General features: G+C 42.4%; 1 protein-coding gene across 3 annotated transcripts; it reads left to right on the top strand.

The window, feature by feature from the left end:
- Nucleotides 1-778: 778 nt before the first annotated feature.
- On the top strand, nt 779-14,535 carry FAS (Fas cell surface death receptor). 3 transcript variants are annotated; one of them, XM_081006583.1, is made up of 10 exons: nt 779-933; nt 2,982-3,156; nt 3,851-3,991; nt 5,017-5,128; nt 6,527-6,591; nt 7,107-7,199; nt 8,169-8,224; nt 9,985-10,021; nt 13,443-13,714; nt 14,456-14,535. In XM_081006583.1, exons 1-10 carry the CDS (start codon nt 805-807, stop codon nt 14,462-14,464), a joined length of 1,089 nt encoding a protein of 362 aa, XP_080862709.1. In that variant the 5' UTR covers nt 779-804; the 3' UTR covers nt 14,465-14,535. The 3 variants fall into 3 exon arrangements, with proteins under 3 accessions (XP_080862709.1, XP_080862708.1, XP_080862710.1); XM_081006582.1 differs by having other exon boundaries at nt 13,443-14,535; XM_081006584.1 differs by lacking the exon at nt 7,107-7,199 and having other exon boundaries at nt 13,443-14,535.
- Nucleotides 14,536-21,673: the final 7,138 nt, after the last annotated feature.

Raw genomic sequence — 21,673 nt, 5'->3', positions numbered from 1 at the left:
GAGCCTGTGATGGAGGGGTGCACAGCATTAACACCCCAAAAAGTTCTCAGTTCTTGTTTCTCCCATAGCCACAACCTTTGATTCAAACAGTCACTAAACTTCCTCTCAAATGTTGCTTTCTAGCTTGTTACTTCTAAGTCACATCACTACAAACTCAACTTTCTGGATTTATCTGTTGAGGGAGGGCCCCCCCAACCATTTGACGTCTTTCACCAAGCCTCTTAAGCCCCCTTAATGGCTCATCACCTTGGTTCTCACCTCATCAGAAGGCTGGCCTGGCTATTACAATAATTGGAAGCCACACCAAACACGCATAGGATCACAGGTTTGGAAGGGTATAAGGAATCATCCAGACTGACCACTCCCCCAAACTCATAACAATATTTTGCATTCTGAACCAGAGAGAACCTTTGTGGGGGAAAGATGCTCAGTGTGCGCTGCATCTCGAGCTGTACAAATTCTTATTCCTAAACAGGAAAACTTTGAGGGCCTTTGTACGCATTTGCCAGCTGGAGACACTATTTTGTGCACCTTGCGCACAGTGCAACCGCACACCCAGAATAAAGGAGCTTTCAAAAAGCCTTGTTCTTTCTACCATAATGGTCATTTGTTTGACAGTTGAGGTGTCAGGACACCTAGTGGCAAAGACACAAGTAACAGCAAATGCTTTAAAGATTCCTTTGGCTCACTGCAAGAATGACATGACAAAGTCCGTTTGACTTGAGCTGTTCACAGAAGGGTATTTCCTTATCTTGAAATAGCACGAGCTCTCCAAAGCAGAGTGTGTCACCGGCCCTTCAAGCCATGTTTACATTGCTGACGGTAAGGGGAAGGGAGTTTCTCAGAAGTGCTCTCCTTTCATTTTCTTTTTACATGCGCCGGCAAAACAACATGGCCAAGAAACTTGTTCTCTGCCTCTTAACCCTGTGTCTGGTAAGTATTATTTTCCCCCCACATATCACCTCCCTGTAATCATTGAAATACCTGTTACTAGCCACAACATTCTTATTCAGAAGCATTCTGTCAGTCTGTTGTTTTGAGAGTTTTTGCCAACAGTTCTGAAGGAAGGCTGCATGAGAAACGGTAGTCAGAGAGTGGCAGGATTTGAAACGGTATCCCAAATGATTGGTTTGGTTTAGTGTTTTGAACAGTGTGGTTAGCTGACCCAGAAACAGTTTGTTTTTCTCTTGTGTAGCAGAAAAGAAGGTACGTTGAGAAGCTTGCACCTCAATAAAGATTATTAAAGCCTTTTTTAAAAAACCACAAATTAAAAGCATTAATTCATAAACTATTGGATGCAGCCTGTACAGTAAATTCCTTTTCTTATCTGGCTATGCAACTATCACCAGCACATGATGGTGGTTTTTTCCTTCCCTCAAACGACTAGGTTAGGTAAGTTAAAATCTTTGGATACTTAGTTTATTATAATGCAATGCTGAGTTGTGTCAATAGGAAGTTGGTCGTTGTTGTCAACTGTTCGGGACTTCAGCTTTCTTCCTGAATGTATTATTCACAAATATATTTCAGAGAAGCAACAAATCTCTCGTTCTTATCACGATGCACTTTAATAGCTATGGTTGACTGAGTTATTTTACTTTACAAATTAATCAAAGGGAAGTCCCAAGAAAAACTTGAAGCAAAGAGGGAGATGATACGTGGTAACTGTCAAGTCTGGGCATATGCCGTTGAGCTCAAGTCAGTAAGAAAGTACCTATGAGTCATTAAGTGTTATTGTATTCATGTAATAGAATAATATAACAGAATTTTCCATCCTGTGGACCACCACCTCATGCTAGATATGGTATTTTTATGTGCTCTGTTCTGTAGAAAAAGTCCCTGTCTTTTCCCCCCTTTTTCTTTTAAACTAGCGCATTAGGGACAAGATTCTAGATCTTCCTGTCATGCTAACTTTCTAGACACATGGACACATTTCACTTGAGGAACCGTTTAAAGATGCAAATTTCTCATCTTTAGCAATTTGAAGGAGGGTAGTCTCAGCTGGACTCTATCGTGTGAATTTGCCCTGAACATGATGAAGATTAGAAATTCTGTTGTTTCACTCACCTTAGTACAATGCAGCATATTATTATCAGTTTCTTATTATTGTACTAAGCATTATGTAGTAGTTTTGCTACAGATAAGCTCAAGAGATAACAGAAACAGGAAATCTTGTTTTGGGGGAGGTATGGAAGCATGCCAGGTGCACTAGATTTCTAACACTGTATCTGGCAGAATTTAAACTGCAGTGGCACAGAAGCTGCACTGATTGTGACAAGGACAGGCCGGAACGGAAATTCCTGCCTTCTTAACTGCGTAATCAGGGATGATTGTAAAAGGTCCAGGATTCCTTTGCTTCCTTCACTACTCTGCTCAGGAGGGGAGAACTCCCTTGGTCACTGGTCATGTTCCTGGGGCTGATGGGAGATAGATTTTTAATGAAATGGCAACATTAACTTGCAAAGCAAGGACACTCAATATGATACCAGACAGGTTACTATGCTATAAAATAACATTTAAGACACAGCATGCCCTTAAAAACACCAAAGGAGCCACAGCTGAGAGTACTCTGGTTTCCAGACGGGGAAGGGCCTACAACATCCCAACAGCTGCTTCTTCTATTTTTCCTCACAGAAAGGAAAATTTAAGCTATGTCCTTGGGGTGCTTACATCTTCCTTGGGGTCACACCAGTAGCCAAGAGTGATTCTCAAAATTACCCACAAGGAAGCCTCCCCCCACAAACTCAGAACTTCCAGTCCCTTCTGTGCACCCTTCTGTCATCAGAGTATATCTGCTTTGTTCTTTATTTTCATATGAATAAAACTTGACAAGGAGCAAATTGGTTGTCTTTATTGCCTATCAGAATCCAAAGAGAACTATTGTCTTTTCGGAAAATGCCATAATGCATTGAAATGCAATATTTATATAGTCTCTCTCTCTCTCTCTCTCTCTCTCTCTCTCTCTCTCTCTCTCTCTCATATAGGCATTTGATTTTATTACTCCTGGACCATTGCATGAGAATGTGTCTATGTCTATAACGCCCAGAGCACATAAGAAACCTGGGCCAGTGAAAAGTATTTTTAAGCGGAATGTTATCGGGTGTCGGAATGATACACAATATCTGTTTCAAGATCTTTGCTGTGATAGTTGTAAGCCCGGTAGGTATGATTGTAAGATAACTGAGAAGCATTTCCATTTTCAATAGTGGAGAGCTGAAACACGGGCGCATTTTAGGAACATGCTCACCCCTATGGAACACTCAGCCTCTCCAGGCAGCTTTATACTTTGTTTTTGCATGAACCTGATTGCAAGGCAGTAAATGTTAGAGGGAAATGAATTAGGTTCTCATTGCCAAGGCAACCAGACTGATGCTCCCTCTCTCTCTCATCCAGTTAGAGCAGAATACAGATGGGGAAACACATTGAAGCCCTGTGCAGGCATTCTAGTCCCCATGAGGGAGTGGCTAGGGAAACCCAGCCAGATGGGTGGGGTATAAATAATAAAACTATTATTATTATTATTATTATTATTATTATTATTATTATTACAGCCGAGATAAGTGTGCTAACTCTGACCTCTGTTGCCATCACATTTCATGTGTCATTCTCATAAGGTTATCTAAAAGGAAAGCGTTTGAATATTTGTCTGTCAAGCTCCACTTAAGTCACATTATTAAATAGTTTGGAAATGGATACCTGTTTAACCTAATCACTATCTGGTTAGCATTGTTCCTGCAATGATTTGGCACTTAGGTGGTGCTGAACAAGAAAAAGTGATTCAGGAAATCTGAGACATTCAAGTGAATCACACCATCTTAATGTTTAAACTGCTTTTTTGTTTTTTTTAAAATAGGTTCCTTTGCTAAACGGAAAGGTTGCACAAAGGACAATCCTACAACTTTTTGTAAAAAATGCATAGATGGGGAAGAGTATATGGATAACTACAATTATCACCATGAATGTCTGCGATGTGGTCACTGTGACACTCTCCATGGTATGTTCGCAATCTAGAACTATTGGTTGTTATGCATATTGCATTAGAGAGAAATGTTTTAAGTGCATGTCTTTGCAGAAAGCCTAGCATGTGCATGATCCACCTACAACACAGAGAAAAGGCTTCTTGTTTCCCAACACGTATATGCATCAGATTGTATGCTGGGTAAGGTGGTGGTGACAGCCATTGCACACACTGACCTCTAGGGGATGGGAACCAAATAACAGAAGAGGACTCTTATTTATTAAAACAGCTAAACATTATGTGTTGCTGTGGTGAAGACATGTAGACACATGGAACAAAACAGAACACAATGGGTGCAATATAGAAGTTAAAACATGCTTATATCCTGATTTTCATCAACTGAAGACTCTTAAATATATGATCAAGCCTTTGGCTTTTCATTGAACTTCAAGAACATTTAGAATCACAGAGCTGAAGGGGCCTTGCCAATCATCTGTTTCCTTGCAGGGAATACAAGGCTACAGCAGCCCCTAACAGATGGCTGCCCAGCTTGAAGACCACCAGTACTTGGTTGCGTTGTTGACTTGCCCTTACCATTAAGAAGTGTCTCCTAATGTTCTCCAGAAAATCATTGGGCTGTAGGCCAGCATGCAGTTATTCCCTCCTATTTCCATGGAGGAACAGAAGCACACATACACATGAAAGATGGGAGGGTAGCAGCAAGTCTGATAAAGTCCACTGGTGTGAAAGAAATTTAGCACACCTTGGTGGCATAACACAATAGGTAATGCAGTGTAAACAGAACATTAGAAACTGGGGAAGAAGTACGAGCATTATAACCAGGAAACCTAACACAACAATCCCAATGGACCTCTTTTTTGTGACAGTCCTTCAGGAATCAGCTTTGTTTCTCTTCAGATTCAGTCCAATTCATCTGAGTCTTCAAAACCTGCCCACTATAAAAAGAACCAGTTCATTCATATATATATATGTGTGTGTGTGTGTGTGTGTGTGTGTGTGTGTGTGTGTATAATTTAATAAAATGTTTCTATTTATATTAGGTTTTGAAGTTGAAAAGAATTGTACCATCCACCAGAACATAAAATGTAGATGTAGGTCTGGCTACTTCTGCAATTCTTCTGAACCATGCCGCCACTGCGATCCATGCGATGAGTAAGTCTCCTGCACAGTTACTGACTAAAGGGCAATTTGAATGAAAAACAGGGACCGGAGACAGGATCTAAAGCATTTCTGAATTGTAGATCTTGCATTTGAACCTCTGAACCTGCTCCCAATATCTGTGGTCTCGGAAATATACAGTATCCACCCCATAGCTCTAAACATCTATTGCTTTGATGAGATAGGGTTGACTAGGGATGCACGAATCCTTTAAATTGAACACAGTTTTGTATGCGATATTCCCTGCAGTGCACATTTTGTACAGTTTACAACACTCTGCTCCTTAAATATGCATTTTTGTATGATTTTCTAGGCACTGCTCTTGAAACACACCTTTTGCACATCATATTTCCCCCTGCAAAATAGTTGTTTTTATGTATTTCCCCCATAAAATCTGCATTTTTTGTATGCACTTTCCCATAAAAGATACAGATCCCCGAATTTGAGCAATGCAAACCATCAACCTCTAGGGAGCCACAGATTTTGCACCCCTGCTCTGTATTCATAGGAATGCAACCCTCGATGGTCTGATTTGAAACTTTGTCCAAATCACAGGCTACTCATTATGGACTACCATAAAATAAATAAATCCAGAAGGAAGAGAATGCACAATAATTTCCAAACACTAGGTGGCATCTTTGCTCTTCTTCCATGTGTTTCCAACCATTCTCTGGGTGTGTTTTGGAGTGGAGCATAATCTGAAGCTTGGCCAATGGTGAGGGACGATGTACAACCATAACCACACTTTCCAGCTTCTCCGTAATGGACTCTAAGTTTCACCTAAACAGGGACCTGAACCTAGCCTAGAAAGCTACTGAGGAGTGCACATGCTTATGCTTCAAAGTCATTTTCTGGAGCAGAATGTAATAAGGGTGTGCATCATTAGCAATAAGTATTGGATACTCCAGGCATGGTATATAAATACCAAGAGCCCACTCTTTTGCTTTTGCATAGTTCAAGGATGGGAAATCAGTGGCTTTCCAGATGTTGGACTTCAACTCCCATCGTTCCTGGCTATTCTCTATGCTGGCAGGGGCTGATGGCAGTTGGAGTCCTGACAGCAGCTGGAGAGCTACTGATTCCATATCCTTGGCCTAGCCTGTGGAACAGTGCCTTCTACCGGTATTTGTTTCACATAAAGTTCTAGCTTCCAGCTCTGGCCATTGATATCAGAGACTCTGAGCTGGAAAGTCAAAAGATCTGGACTGCAGCTTCTGGGAGGTCCAGCTTGACAATGTCATTGGAGGATACATTCCTCCAAAAGGAACTTCAAAATTCCTATATCATAATAAGAAACTCAAAAAGCAATAACTTGAGGAAATTGACTATTTTGCTCTGTTCCCTTGACAGATGACCTAATCTTTCCATTGTTTTCAAATAATTTATTCACAGGTGTAAAGGTGGTAAAATTCTAGAAAATTGCACCCAAACCAATAACACCAGATGTGACAGAACAGGTAACTGTTGGGATCTTTGACTTAGCTCTGAAATATACCTTAAACAAGGGAATGATTACAAAAGAAGAGTTGGCTTTCGGTCTGCTGTTTCAGATGCATGACAACTTCAGTTTTCAGTCAGCCAAACTTTGGCCATCCTATCACTGGTCACTGGTTGGAGTGGGGTTGAGACCTCTCCTACATACAGCGCTCACCACTCTGCCTTGGGGTGGGTGGGAAGTGAAAGTCTGCATCGATTGCTCAAAAACTCAACAGCCACAGAGTGAAACAAACAGTTGTGTGAATGGGCTGTCAGTTGTTTTCAACCTGACTATATTTAAGGGGATGTTTGCATTTTGTACTGAGTGTGGTGGGGCTGGATTTCATTTGTTCATTATACCCATAAAATGTCTTTGTGTCAAAGCTGAGCCTCATGAAGCAGAGACCTGCCATGTGAGCCATATAAGTCTAAAATGCTTATTGGTGAAAAGTATCTGCATATTCTGTATGAAACTTTGCAATGTTCTACTTAACAGAGATTGCACAAGATAAAACAGCTTCAATTGTTGCACCCGTTGTAGTCATCATAGTCGTCGTGGCGGCGATTGTCATTGGGGTAATGTGGTGTGGTAAGTTGATGCACCTTTAAACTACCTTATTTATGTTCTAAAATATTCCACAACCTGCAATGCATGCTTGAGGGTTGTACTTAAGGCTTACGTAGCATAGACATGGGTCTTTTCATGCCCAGCCACATTTAAGAAAAGTTTGAGAGATTGTCTCAAGGTTCATGTGAACGTACTTCTAGAGAACTAAGGTAGCAAGCCTAACCCCTCTTACCTGGGAGTAAGCACCATTAAATTCTACATGATTTAGTTCTGAGCTGGTATTCCATCAATCTGCTTTTTGTCCCCAGCTTGAATCCAAGGGTGGATGGGGCTAGCAGGAAGTGTAGTCTTTGTACTTCAGGAAATGGGCTTCTAAACTCCACCCAACAACTTGTTTAATCAAGGTTTTAAAACCCTGATTAAGCATATAGTCAGGAGGGGGTGCGAGAAGGAGGTGCTGTGTCGCCTCACCTCCCACCCTGTCCCCACATGACTACAGATCTCTGCAGCAATCAGGATCCAACCACCCACTCATCTGGTGAGCAGAGGGTTCAGTACTGCTCAATTTGGCTGCACGGACCTGTTCACCTGATGGAAGCAGGTTACTGGGAACAGCGCAGTGCAGGGCTGTTTGAAAGCCCTTTTGCAGACAGCCTCATGCTATTGTTTTCAGGGGTTGCCTATCTCACCTTCTTTCCCCCTGTAATCCATCACTCCCCCTACCTTTTGACCATCTCAGATCACTGCAGGTGGGCCAACCCAACTCGAGACAATCTGGCACTGTCTCATCGCAATCCAGCCCAAACCTTGATCCACCCAAATAAGCCCGATACAATTTGGGATATGGACTTTGGTCAAATCTGGTTCACAGCCCTAATTGGTGCTTCTAGCCAGTGATGTAGAATTCTATGTCCCTTCCTATTGCTACTCCTGTTGTTTTATGAATGTAGTAAAACAAACAAACCATAGTTATTTTCTGTGTGGCTGCAGTGCGTAAAAAGAAGAAAACCGCAGAGTACAATGTCAAAGAGGAGCCAAACGGAATGGTGAGTATCCTTTCTTACTTTGAATACAGTGCATGGCATTTACAATAAAATGGTATATAAATTTTATGAAATAAATATATAAACATAACCCAAGGAATATTGTAAGAAAGAAAACAGGGGGCAATGTTTTTCCTTAGATGAAAAATAGTTTTGCTTATCTTTGGGACACCTATTATGTGCAGGCAATGATGAAATAGCCAAACTGGCCTAGACCAAAATCAGATCCCTGGTTATACAGTAAATTCAAAGCATATTACAGCTGGCCACATAACAAAGTCCTTTGATCTAGATATGTGTATGTCTTTTTCACATTCTTATTTTAATTGAGTTTTATAGTTAGTTGCAAAAAATAAAATAAAATGTACATTGAGTTGCGTATTGAAAACAAAAAAATAATGAACTGAACTGTGTCTTACTATGTTTTAATTTATTGGAAGCCACACAGAGTGGGTGGGGTAACCCAGTCAGATGGGTGACATTTAAATAAATTATTATTATTATTATTATTATTATTATTATTATTATCCCTCCCCCCCACTTTTACCCAACCTGAAGGCATAGTTCAGATCTAAATAATGATAGTAAAGTTCATACAAGCACTGAAATGAAGAGAGTCTGACATCAATATAAAGGAAGATATTAACATAACCATATATTACATAATGCGGCAGGTACAGTTTGTCCTGTAATAATCCTTGTTCTTGGGCTCGATAAGCATGCATGCCTTTTTGCAAACCTCATCACAAACTGACTATTAATCTAATTAGAAGATGGAACAATCAGATGGACCTCTGTGCATCATTTGGCCATAGATGTATTTAATTGCTTCTTTAGATCACATTGAAGTCAATGGTATTTAAATGCCATGAGTAACCTTGTGTTAGTTAGATGAGGGCTTGCCAATGTGGTGTTCCTCAGGTGTTCCTGGACTACAATTCCCATCATCCCTGACCATTTTGTCGTGTTTGTTGGGGCTGAAAGGAGGGTACTACATTGGCTATTCCTGTGTTAGATGATGTATCAATAAGACACAAGGTGCCTGGTCTTGTGTCCCTGCTACAAGGGGCCTTGCACCTGGCCTAGGTGGTGGGGCCCAGTCTCATCCTGAACAGCTAAAAGAGGCTCCTGGGAGGCCACTGGGACATTGCTGGAACAATTATTGGGTTGGGACAAATGGCAAAAAGGTTCTAAAATGTTTTAAACAGTTGTAATTTTGGTTCCTCTGTTTCGTTTTTGTCAGGTTGGTGTTGGTTAAATGTTTAGTTCCCCCCGACCCAAATTAATTACATTCTTTCCAGTAGCACTGTTTATTGTTGTTGTAGTTAGTGGTTTCTATTGATTTATTGGTTTGTTGCTTGTATAGGATATTTTGTTTTTGACAGTGTTTGAAAAAAGAAAAAAATTCTGACCTCCTTTTTACTCTTTTGCCTAGTGTTCAGACCTTAGTTGGCACAAAGAGTCTTTAAGAAAGAGTACTTTGCAGAATGCTGTTTTTATTCTTAAAAAGTCTCCTCCAACTACGATCGACAGCTTTACACACATCAAACACAACCAGCTTTCTACCATCCAACCAACCCAACACCACACTAACACTGACCACTCTATATATACAAGTACAATTTGGTGAAAGGTTGCATGAGTCACTGTAGGCCGCTGACACATGCTGACTTAGTTCTTTTAGCATTAAAGAAACAGCGGCCAATTTTTAGCCGTAACAGTTTTTAATGTTCAATGTTTTGTTTTTTTATATATGTTGTAAGCTGCCCTTAGAGGAAATGGAGCCTCTCCGTTATCCAGGTATGGAAATATATATATGATGATTTCATTATTATTATTATTATTATTATTATTATTATTATTATTATTATTTATTGAATTTATATACTGCCCTATACCCGGAGGTCTCAGAGTGGTTCACAGAATAAAATCAAAATATAAAAGCACAAAATACATAATCAAAATAAAAACAACCCAATAACCCCCCCCCCAAAAAAAACCACATTTTAAAAGGGCATAGGCATGTTGGCCTGTATACAGGGGTGGAGGAAGGGGGTGCTGTGGGGGCAGGATGCCCCGGGTGTCACCACTGAGGGGGGGTGACAAAACACCGGGTGGCACTCACCGCGGGGCCTGCAGCATGCCCGAGCCAAGCGTCTCTCCAGGGAGTGACACCAGCTTGGGCATCCGCTGGCTCCGTCTGCCCCAAACGGTCCGCCCGCTGCCTTCCTCCCAGCTGTAGGGCGACTATGTGGGAGGAGGCAGGCAGATTCCGGAGGCCTCACGGAGTGTTCTGGCCCGGCTCGTCCTGTCTTGTGGGTGGCTGGCCCCGCCCCTGGGTGCAGGGCACACGCAGCCCCAGGCGCCCGATCGGCTTGCTCCGCCACTGCCTGTATAGCACAGATTTGGCCATGGTATCTTCTTAGTTACAGCACAGACTTTTGCAGTATGCTCTACTTTTAGCAGAGTCTGGAAACTTCAGCTGGTTCCTAATGTGGCAGCTAAATTATAAACTGTAGCTGCCTTCTTAGGAGCATGTTAGGAACTGCACTGGTTTCCAATTGTTTCTGGACCTAATTCAAAGTGCTGTGGCGATCTTTAAAGCTCTTTATCATTTGGGACAAGTTTATCTGAAGGACCCCTTACAGGCAAACCTGCAATAACGCCTCCTATGTGTTTCATCTACATTGTCAGGAATAGGTAGAGGACCTTATTAGTAGTCATCATTTATGAAACTCCAGAGAGAAGAGGAAAGCAGGGGCTCTCTAATGGTCTTCCACTATATGGATAAGACCATTCTTTTTAGAATTGGACAGTTCAGTGGTTGTCAGGGACTGGACTGAGGAGGAATGCTGGAGACCGCCTCCCCGTCCTTCTGAACCTTCCAGAGAAGAGGAAGATAGTACTGATTTACAACAGTGGTTTGCAGAAGGTCACGGCTCAGAGACAGAAGAGGGACAAAGATGAGAAATAATGGGGGGGGGGGAGCAGAGCCAGAGCAGCTGGCTGACACGTTATCATTAGAAAGCATTCCAGACCCACCTTCTCCCAGAACCCAGCGAGCAGTGAAAGTGGGAGAGCAGAAAGCTAAGAGGCAAATGGCCTTAAGCAGCCACCATAAAGGGGGTGGTGCTGTTGACGATTAAGAAGGGAAGGGGGGGAGAGATTATTTGGAGCAATGCCATTACCCCAAGAGCCAACATTTCTAAGCTTCTCTCTGTGAACAATGATTAAAAGACATTGGTAAGAACTTATTATCTATCTATTACTGGCAGTCTGGTGTGAGGGGGAGAGATCGGATTCGCTGAAGCCTGATGGGTGGAGTGCAATAGGGCCAGCAATGGACCCTGTCTGGACTCTGTTGCCATCACATGATAGGAAGTGGCCCAATCTGGGAACTGGGGTAGCCAATGACATTTTTCCAACCGATCAGCACAAGTGCCAGGGCTGTTGATGCGGCACTGGCTTCCCTTCTCTATGAAGCCCACTCACTGTCAGCCAGGATTTAGTATTACATATTTAGATATGGATTCTAGTGAGACAGGTTTACATGTCTTGCTATATTTTGGTCACTTGATTGCTTTCTTTTTCATTTGTAAAGCTGTCTAGGGAGCTTCTATGAAATTTTCTATAGCACCCTTGTCAGCTTTTCTCTCATCTCACTTTGATTAAATTAATAATAAAACTCATGTAAAATTTTAATAAGTGAGCTAGATGTCGCATGGTAGACATATGTAACCATCTCCCCCCCCTTCTTTCTTTCTTTCTTTGGGGGGGGGGGATGAATAGCATTGCTGAATCAACCCAGGTTTTACAAAGGTAGTTGTTTGCTTTGAAAGAACACACTTCCGCAAGAGGAAAAAAATGTATCGCCTTGGAGAAAGCATCCTTGTTATAGGGACACTTTTAAGCAAGTGTAACTCACTATACGACATGGGTGGCACTGTGGTCTTAACCACAGAGCCTAGGGCTTGCCGCTGAGAAGGTTCGAATCCCCACGATGGGATGAGCTCCCGTTGCTCGGTCCCTGCTCCTGCTAACCTAGCAGTTCGAAAGTGCAAGTAGATAAATAGGCAGGAAGGTAAACAGCATTTCCGTGCGCTGCTCTGGTTCGCCAGAAGCGGCTTAGTCATGCTGGCCACATGACCCTGAAGCTGTACGCCGGCTCCCTCGGCCAGTAAAGCGAGATGAGCGCCGCAACTCCAGAGTCGTCCATGACTGGACCTAACAGTCAGGGGTCCCTTTACCTTTAACTCACTACCAAGCTGTGTAAAAATGGAGGTGGAGCAGTCACATGAGAAGACAGTACCTCCTTGGAATGACATATTTATGGCTTTACATAGGCGTCATATATGTAAACGACAGTAAAATTGAGGAAAATATTAAACAGGCAACTCTCAATTTATGTGGGGGTTACATTCTGGGGATAGCATGTAAAGCCAAAATCAAGTATAGTCAAAACACATTAGGTTCAATGGCAGGTGGGATTGACAAAGTCTTTTCCCCCAGAACCTGCCCCCTTTCTCCCTACTTTTTTTTTTTAAAAAAAGCAAACAAACAAACACAATTTTTTGGGTTAACACTTAAAGATGAATAAGTGCAAGTTAAATGTGCATAAGCTGCGAGTTACCTGTTTATGCAGATAATATGTTGTTGTGGGTTTAGGGGGTCAGCCTGGGTGTTACCCAAGTACCTTCTAATTCTTGGGTCCCCACACACAGTGAAGGCCAAAATCTGTTGCTGAACTCATTGGACAAGGTTCTTTGCAAGACAATGAGCTTCTCTGGCCAATTAAATGTCCTCAACAGCAACCCAAAAGAATGAGCTAGGTTGCAAGAACAAAAAATGTTGTGGTGCCCTCCTGACTAATGCACGAGCCTTTTTTCCACTCCCCTCACCTAGCTGCTATGTAGGAGAGAGATAGGGGGACAGTTGGGTGTGAGCTAAGCTAGAAGCAGGCTGGGAGCTGGAACATGCTTGCTCTGTGCTGGATCCAAATCTGTGATGAATGAAGAAGGAAGACCTTTGGGGTCAATAATGCTGTGAGCCCCTCCATATTATGACAAGGTTGTATATATGCATAAATAAAACCATATATCCTAAAGACACCTGACCTTCATTCCAAGAAAGCCAACCCTGGGAAGCACCTGGAACCCCTCGATTCTCTCTCTGCTTGGAGATTTGGATGGTGTGTAACATTTCCCCCATTTTTCCTTTCTAGATATTGATCTGCTCCCTCACATTCCTGTTATTGCAGAGGAGATGCGGCACGCAGAAATCATGACTTTTGTTCGGAGACTGAATGTGACGTCCAATCGCATAGATGTGATCATGAAGGATAATCCAAATGATGGTGCTGAGCAGAAAATAAAGCTGTTGGAATGTTGGTACCAAGAACATGGGATGAAAGATGCTTATAAGACTTTGATCACCACACTGAGAGACCTTCGCTTTCGTGCCGCTGCTGATAAGATTGAACAAAAAATAAATGGTGCAAGAAAATAGCAATCAGGCTCCTTCCTGATCACTGGTTTATATACATTCAGTTGATCTTCTGCTCACCTCATGCTTTCGTTGGTGTCATCAAATAGTGGATTGGCTACAAAGTGTATGACTTCTGTTTTCTTAATCCAGTGTCTCTCAATGAGGGGTGTATGAGGATCTAAAGGGAAGGAGGATATGAGTGCTTCCATGATATTTAAATTCTTTAGAAGTTCAAATGAAATAAAGGAGCCTCATTTGAAGAGGAGCATGAGATTTGTATAGCAGAGAAAAGGAGGCATGGATTAAAAAAAGATTGAGTTAATTCTTCATTGAATGGGATCACACTAATTCAGGGGAAAAAAACAAATAATCATGAAATCTTTCTTCTTTCGCTGGCGGAAAAAGAAAATCGATTTGTCAATCCAAAATTCAAAATTCGGGAATATTCAGCACAGCTCTCTTTCTAAAGTGCTGAAACGATACTGCTTGCAGACCAGCACCGTTTATGTGTTTGTTTATCACTGCAAGAGAGTGGGTTTTTTCAGTGGTGGCACCCTGGCTGTGGAATGCCCTGTCCAGAGTGGCTTAGCTGGTTGGTGCCTGCCTTGGAGTGAATTTAGTGCTAGTCAAAAACCTTAATATTATTTTCTAGGCCTTTTAATCTGTTTTAACTTTAAGCTACTTTTGCTTTCTGTTACTTCTTTGTTTTTATTGTTACTGAATTTCACATGGTTTTATTTCTCCTTGTAGGTCACTTGAGAATGCTGTTGCAGCCTATAAAATCGGTTCAGCCTGTAAATATGTAAATAAACAGTTTATTTAAAAAGGTATCACTATTCTCCAGTATTCTCTCCTCATGAAAAGATGGATCCTATATAAATTACCTGTGAAATTTCTTACCATTCAAAGAATATTATGATTTGTCCCAGCACCTTTATCTGAAACCCGCCTACAAATTTCTATATACCCATTCTGAACATCTTCCAAAGGCCAATTAGGCCTGGCAACAGAGATGTTTGAATGCAACTCACCCATTTTTACATATTTGCAAATAACAGCTGGGTGTGTGTGGTCCGTATTAGGACATGATGCAAGAACACTGTCGCTTTACTGCTGCACCATTTTCCAAAATGGAAATTGCAACCCCCCAAGTATATTTTGCCCCATTAAGAGGAGAGCAAGCGCGAGATCTACATATATACATTTTTTCCCCTAACAGTGCAAATAGTATGTTTTACCCTAGTGTATGTGGGACGCGGGTGGCGCTGTGGGTTAAACCACAGAGCCTAGGACTTGCTGATCAGAAGGTCGGCGGTTCGAATCCCCGTGACGGGGTGAGCTCCCATTGCTCGGTCCCTGCTCCTGCCAACCTAGCAGTTTGAAAGCATGTCAAAGTGCAAGTAGATAAATAGGTACCGCTCCGACGGGAAGGTAAACGGCGTTTCCGTGAGCTGCTCTGGTTCACCAGAAGTGGCTTAGTCATGCTGGCCAGATGACCCGGAAGCTGTACGCTGGCTCCCTTGGCCAATAAAGCGAGATGAGCGCTGCAACCCCAGAATTGGCCATGACTGGACCTAATGGTCAGGGGTCCCTTTACCTTTACCTTTATTCATTTTTGTACCCATTCCATGGCTGGAGAACTGCAATGCAAAATTTGAAGAAGCATGAGTTTTGAATGAGGACTGCATGTTTCAGTTCACCTATTGTTTCAGAAAGCACAAATGCTAACTGAATTGAATTTCTCCCCCATCCCTACTACGGGGCCAAACAGAAGTTCCCTGCCATTCCTTTCTAGAAATGGCCCTGCAGATGGGGGTCTCTAACTCCCAAACTATAGGCTCTAAGACTGGATGTGTTGGGTCAAGCAGGAAAAAAAGAAAAGGGGGGAGGAGGAGAAAATGACTCAAATATTTCAGGAGCCAGACCAAGCTCTCCTGCTCACAAAGGAGACATGAAGCTGATGTAGATTATGCCCTTTCCTTCCTAAAAGGTGCACAGACCTTGCATTTCCGTCTGGTGGCGAACTTTAGATAGAATGGAATTTCCCCAGCAGCTGTGGCTATTCAAACCTTTCTTCTTCTCTTCCTCTTTTTTATTTTTATTTTAAGAAAAGCACCTCAGGAATGAGTCATTCCCTCCCAAGAGAAATGTGTAGGCCTGGCCTATATATTAAATGAGGGCTGTAACAGTGGTTTCAAACTTTTCTCCATAATTCAAGAGGCAGAAGTCATTCCAATTCCCCCCCCCCAAAAAAAAAGAGAAAAAAACACCAAAAGGGGGAAGGAAGAGAAATTAAAACATTTGCACAAATAATAGCAATGCATGTGTTTATTAGGAGAAAGTTACACCCAAACACTGATGAATTGTCATGAGGATTTTAAAAAGAAATTAATCACAAATTGCTACAAAAATGTGTAGAGCCAAATTTGACATTGGCAAGAGGAGAAACAGAGAAAAACATTGACAGGTCCTTCCATGGCTTTTGAGAGTATTCTCATTGAAACCAGCCAGGCTTACGTCTAAGCAGACCCCATGAGCTCAGGGAGTCTGTGATAGGCATGGTGAAAGTTGAAGAAGGGCAGTCTGTTATTCCATATGCCTTAAATCTGAACTCTTTTTCCATACTGGCTTCACTGACTGCCAGTCTGTGGTCTCTGAGAGTACAGTGGTACCTTGGGTTACAGACGCTTCAGGTTACAGTGGCTTCAGGTTACAGAGTCCACTAACCCAGAAATAGTACTTCGGGTTAAGAATTTTGCTTCAGGATGAGAACAGAAATCGTGTGGCGGCAGCGAGAGGCCCCATTAGCTAAAGTGGTACCTCAGGTTCAGAACAGTTTCAGGTTAAGAACGGACCCAAGGTACCACTGTACTCCTGTCCTCCAAGTTAATGCAGTCCTCAGCAGGAAAAGAGGTTTCCTGAGTTGTTATGTGATATTCGTATGATGGGGAGAAAGTTACACATCCTTAACATAATCGCTCAACTGAATGGTTTTCCCTTTGTGGAAGTATCCACCAGATGGCAGCATTCTAATAATAAATAAATTCAGGAAGTTGGTGTCTTTTTTTTCCAGTAAAGAAAAAAAGAGTTCCAATTTTTAAACTTTTTTTTACTTTTTTTAAAAATGAGATTGAGCCCCAAAATCCTTCCAGCACCCAATTCTTGTCTGCCAGTTACAGAACTATTGGTGTTGAAAGTCCTCTATGCTGACTGCCCTAAGATCTTCCAGAGCGTGGAGCCAAACAACCACTATTTCGAAGAATGAGTCAGTCTGCAAGGCCTGCCATGGTGCTGGCAGCCGTTTCCCCCCCAGGAGGGAAATGAATGAATTGGATTGCTAAAAACAAACAAACTGCCAAACTCATTTCTGGAAATTACTGCCTTTCACACAGCCTGCCACAATTATTTTAGCATTATTAAAAGATATATAGCTATAAAATGATCTGTGCAAGTTATGTTGCTCAAGTTTCAGTTATACATGAAACCTTAAACTCAGGGCTGCAGCTTTGACTAACTTATCGGTTAGGCTAATCTCTCTGAAATCTACTGGTGGACCATAAAAGTGCCCCAATTAATTGTCAAGCAATTTTAAAAGAACTGCTTTTAATACATATATTTATAAAAGCTGCAGGTGGCAAGCATTATTATTTTTAAAGGCTCCCCCAATCTCTCCCACACAGGTGAGAATGCCTCTTTTAAGATTGTTACTTATATATAAATAAAAAACAAAGGGTCTACTCAGAAGTAAGTCTTTGAGTTCAATGGCACTTGCTTTTAGGTTAATGTGTGTTAGACTATAAGCTATGCCCATGTGATTACTTGACTTTTTCAATCCCAACCATGCCTACTCAGAATTAAAACGAACTTACTCCTAAGTAAGTGGCCATAGCATTGCAGCCGGCAGATTTTTAAATGCAAGAACAGCTCTACTTAAACTCTGCTGCTGCACACCTGTAGATTATAGTAAACTCCAAGATCATATTATCAAGAATGGAGGGAGCATATATTTTAAAATATGACAGGTTGATCCAAAATTGAAATTAGAACTTTTGTAGAAGCAGCAATGCAGACCTTTCTCTTCTTTGTTATTATTGGAAGTCATTAAAAAAATATATCATTATGGCTATCGAGTCAGCATCAGGTTAACACAAACCAATTCATCCATGCTATTTAGAAGTTTGGGACACGGGTGGCTCTGTGGTCTAAACCACTCAGCCTCTTGGGCTTGCGGATCAGAAGGTTGGTGGTTCAAATCCCCATGACGGGGTGAGCTCCCGTTGCTCGGTCCCAGCTCCTGCCAACCTAGCAGTTCGAAAGTACGCCAAAAAGTGCAAGTAGATAAATAGGTACTGCTCTGGCGGGAGGGTAAACGGCGTTTCCGTGCGCTGCTCTGGTTTTGCCAGAAACGGCTTAGTCATGCTGGCCACATGACCCGGAAAAACTGTCTGCAGACAAAGGCCAGCTCCCTCAGCCTGAAAGCGAGATGAGCGCCGCAACCCCAGAGTTGTCTGCAACTGGACTTAACTGTCAGGGTCCTTTACCTTTACCTTTTTATTTAGAAGTTTGTTTGTCATTGCATTGTCCCAAAGAATCTGTTTTCCAAAGCAGGAGGGTGAAAGCTTCGCCTGCAGCCATGGGACTGAGTGGTGGTTACGAGTAGCCACAAACGGAAATCATTTGGTGCCAGAGGTTCTCCATAAACTGGAATAAACTGTTCCTCATCAACCACAGATTGCATGAAGCGGATAAGCATGGTTTGCTAGCCTCAATTTTAATTGCTGGTAGGAGAGCAGTGAGCAAGCACAACATCTCAGATGCACTTGGGGAAGTGGCTTTGGGGTTCATAAATAATACTTTTAATTGCCACCAATGTATTTATGTTTTAGCCCAAAGGTCTGGCTTTCTTCCACACTTGCATGCTACTCCTATGAGCTACGTGACTCAAAACATGTGACAGAAATGGCCTCTTCATTGTACTTGTTCGGATTGTATAGTCAGCCCTCTACTCCACTTGAGTCTGTTTACCTTGAGACATTTCAAATTTCACCTGCCTATTGAAGCACAGGGCTGCTTTTCTCCTCCTCCTCCTCCTCCTCCTCCTCCTCCTCCTCCTCCTCCTCCTTCCAAGCTTGAAAAAAGAGGAACTACACAAATTTAGTTAGTTATTTTGTATAAAAGTACAGTGGCACCTCTGGTTACAAACAAACTTAATTCGTTCCAGAGGTCTGTTCTTAACCTGAAAATGTTCTTAACCTGAAGCACCACTTTAGCTAATGGGGCCTCCAGCTGCCACCATGCTGCCGCCACCCGATTTCTGTCCTCATCCTGGGGCAAAGTTCTTAACCTGAGGTACTACTTCTGGGTTAGCAGAGTCTGTAACCCGAAGTGTTTATATTCCGAGCTACCACTGGATTGGGACAGTGTACAACAGTAAAACATAAAACACAAACTATACAGTAATCATTAAAGTGCCTGCAATTTAAACAGCTGCAGACATCAGTCCACATGAAAAGGGCTTCAACAGATGCTTGTAAGTCAAGGCCAGCCCAAGTAGTTCAGTCGGTAGAGCACGAGACTCGTCATCTCAGAGTTGTGGGTTTGAGCCCCATGTTGGGCAGAATATTCCCACTGCCTTGCAGAGAGCTAGACTAGATGATCCTGGCGGTCCCTTCCAACTCTACAATTCTATGATTCTAAGACATGCGACAAACAACATAATGCACCATTCCCGGTCAGGGAAAAAGCGATGAGTGAAGGTCTTGCTGCCTGAGGCATTTGCCTCAACCTTGCCTCATGGGTGGGCTGGCCTGACTGAAAGTCAAATGTGAGCATACCTGCTGAATCTCTACTGGAACAATATTTCACAGCATGGATCCGTTGGCATAAAATGCCCAACTTCTAGTAGAGGCCAGTGGGGCCCCCTCTTGTAACATGGGGGACAACTAACAACTGCTCAGGCAGTTCTTAAGGTATCATGGAAACCAAGTTATTCAGGGCTTTGTATATCAGTATGAGAATCTTGATCCTGGCCTGGTGGCATATGGGCAGCCAATGTAGATATTTTAGCAGAGAGGTCCACCATCTCTCCCTACCCCCCCCCCCCATGGTCTAGGCACTGCATTCTGCACCAGCTGGAGCTTCTGGCCCAGGTCCAAGTGTAGTCCCACATAAAGAACATTACAGTCCATTCTCAATGTTACCAGTGCATGGAGTACAGTGGTCAAGTGATCCCAGTCCCAATAGAAACATGGTCGGCATAAAAAACAAAGCTGGTGATAGGGATCCCTAACCACCAAGGTCATGTGGACCTCTAATAACAAAGACTATCCCACAGTTTCCCCAAGCTATATAACTGTTCTTTTAGAGGGAGTGAAACCCCTTGAATAACAGGCTGCCGGCCTATATTCTGGACACCGGATCCACCTGCTCACAGTCGCCTTCTTCCTAGGTAATTAGTGTAATCCAGGAACACCCGAAGTTGCTCCATCACCGCCCTCCTCAAAACCTTTCCTACTTGAAGAAATCCTGAAGAAAAGATGAATACATCTCTGAAGCCAGCAGAGTGCAATTAATTGGGGAACATTTGATTCCCCTTAGGAATGAGGAAGAAATGGATTCATTTCACTTTCCAAGGTGAACCTCCCTAATTTGCAATCACACCAACCTAAGACTGATGTTCTCGAAGGAAGGGACTCACAAGTATGTTCCTTCCCCCCACACCAGATGTTTGATAAGTTTTAGGACTGCAGCCTTAGGAAACCCTTTCTACATGTGTCCATTTGCTAGAGAATGTCTTTGCATATGTATTGCGAAGGATACTGGCTATACCCACCAGCCTAGTTTAAGTATGATACTGAACAGGTAAACAGTTTGTAACTGTGTAGGGATCCACACCACCTGGATCATGTCTAGTTGTCACATCTGAGGTATCTGTTGAAATATCAATGGTACACTGTAGCACATTTTTATTTGTTAATGGCCATTGCGCTTAAATTGTCTGTTCTCTGGACTGCTTTGAGCACAACGTAGTTGTAGAAAATGCAGTATGTGAATTGTGAAAATGCAGTATATGATTATGCAGTCTACCTCCAGGCCACAGAACAACAACAACAACTCTGGGTTGCCCCATCCCAGATCGGCGACATACACAATCTGGCTCTTCAGAGAGGAACTCCTGATTAGCAATGGCTGAGGCATTCAGTTTTTGTGACTTCATATGTGAATTTCCACTTCTCAGACTAACATCCTGATAAGAACTTAGCTATCCAACAGATCTTGCACTTTTTTGAATGTCGCAGTGTAGTTCTCAGCAGTTTAAACACGTAAAATGTGGATGGAGATACATATTTTGAGAGAAAACACACATATAAATATATATTCAGATATGTATACAGTGGTACCTCGGGTTAAGAACTTAATTTGTTCCGGAGGTCCGTTCTTAACGTGAAACTGTTCTTAACCTGAGGTACCACTTTAGCTAATGGGGCCTCCCGCTGCCACTGTGGCCATCACGATTTCTGTTCTCATCCTGAGCAAAGTTCTTAACCCGAGGTACTATTTCTGGGTAAGCGGAGTCTGTAACCTGAAGTGTCTGTAACCTGAAGCGTCTGTAACCTAAGGTACCACTGTATGTAGTTTGAGAGGGTCCCCCTCCCCCCAAAAAAGAAAACCCTGCATATTAGTGCAGAAATGGGACAGACTGGACTTATGACTAAAAGCTTGTTTAAGTGACTCAAAGCAAAACCAGACTCCTCCATCCCTTCTCTTCATACAATTCCAAGAAGCAGAGTGTTACTTGGAACACACTTTAAAAACCGCTGTTCTAGACTCTCTCTTGCATATTTATTTATTTTTAAGCATTAGCTTTATCTTCAGCTGACCACACCCACAGAACAGCTTACACAAGATGAATGACAAATAAAACAGTCCCTCCAGCTGATTTACTGTCCTAATTGCAAGATGGGCCCG

Source organism: Podarcis pityusensis (assembly GCF_964106645.2).
Source record: "Podarcis pityusensis genome assembly, chromosome: 5".
NCBI lineage: Eukaryota > Metazoa > Chordata > Lepidosauria > Squamata > Lacertidae > Podarcis > Podarcis pityusensis.
This window is presented reverse-complemented; position numbering and strand designations above follow the sequence as displayed.

Bases quoted from the DNA above. Each gene is read 5' to 3' on its own strand.
- FAS (XM_081006582.1), top strand. From the start codon at position 805: ATGTTTACATTGCTGACGGTAAGGGGAAGGGAGTTTCTCAGAAGTGCT. The intron at 934-2,981 runs GTAAGTATTATT...TCTCTCATATAG, and splicing joins GCCTCTTAACCCTGTGTCTG to GCATTTGATTTTATTACTCC. The intron at 3,157-3,850 runs GTAGGTATGATT...TTTTTAAAATAG, and splicing joins CTGTGATAGTTGTAAGCCCG to GTTCCTTTGCTAAACGGAAA.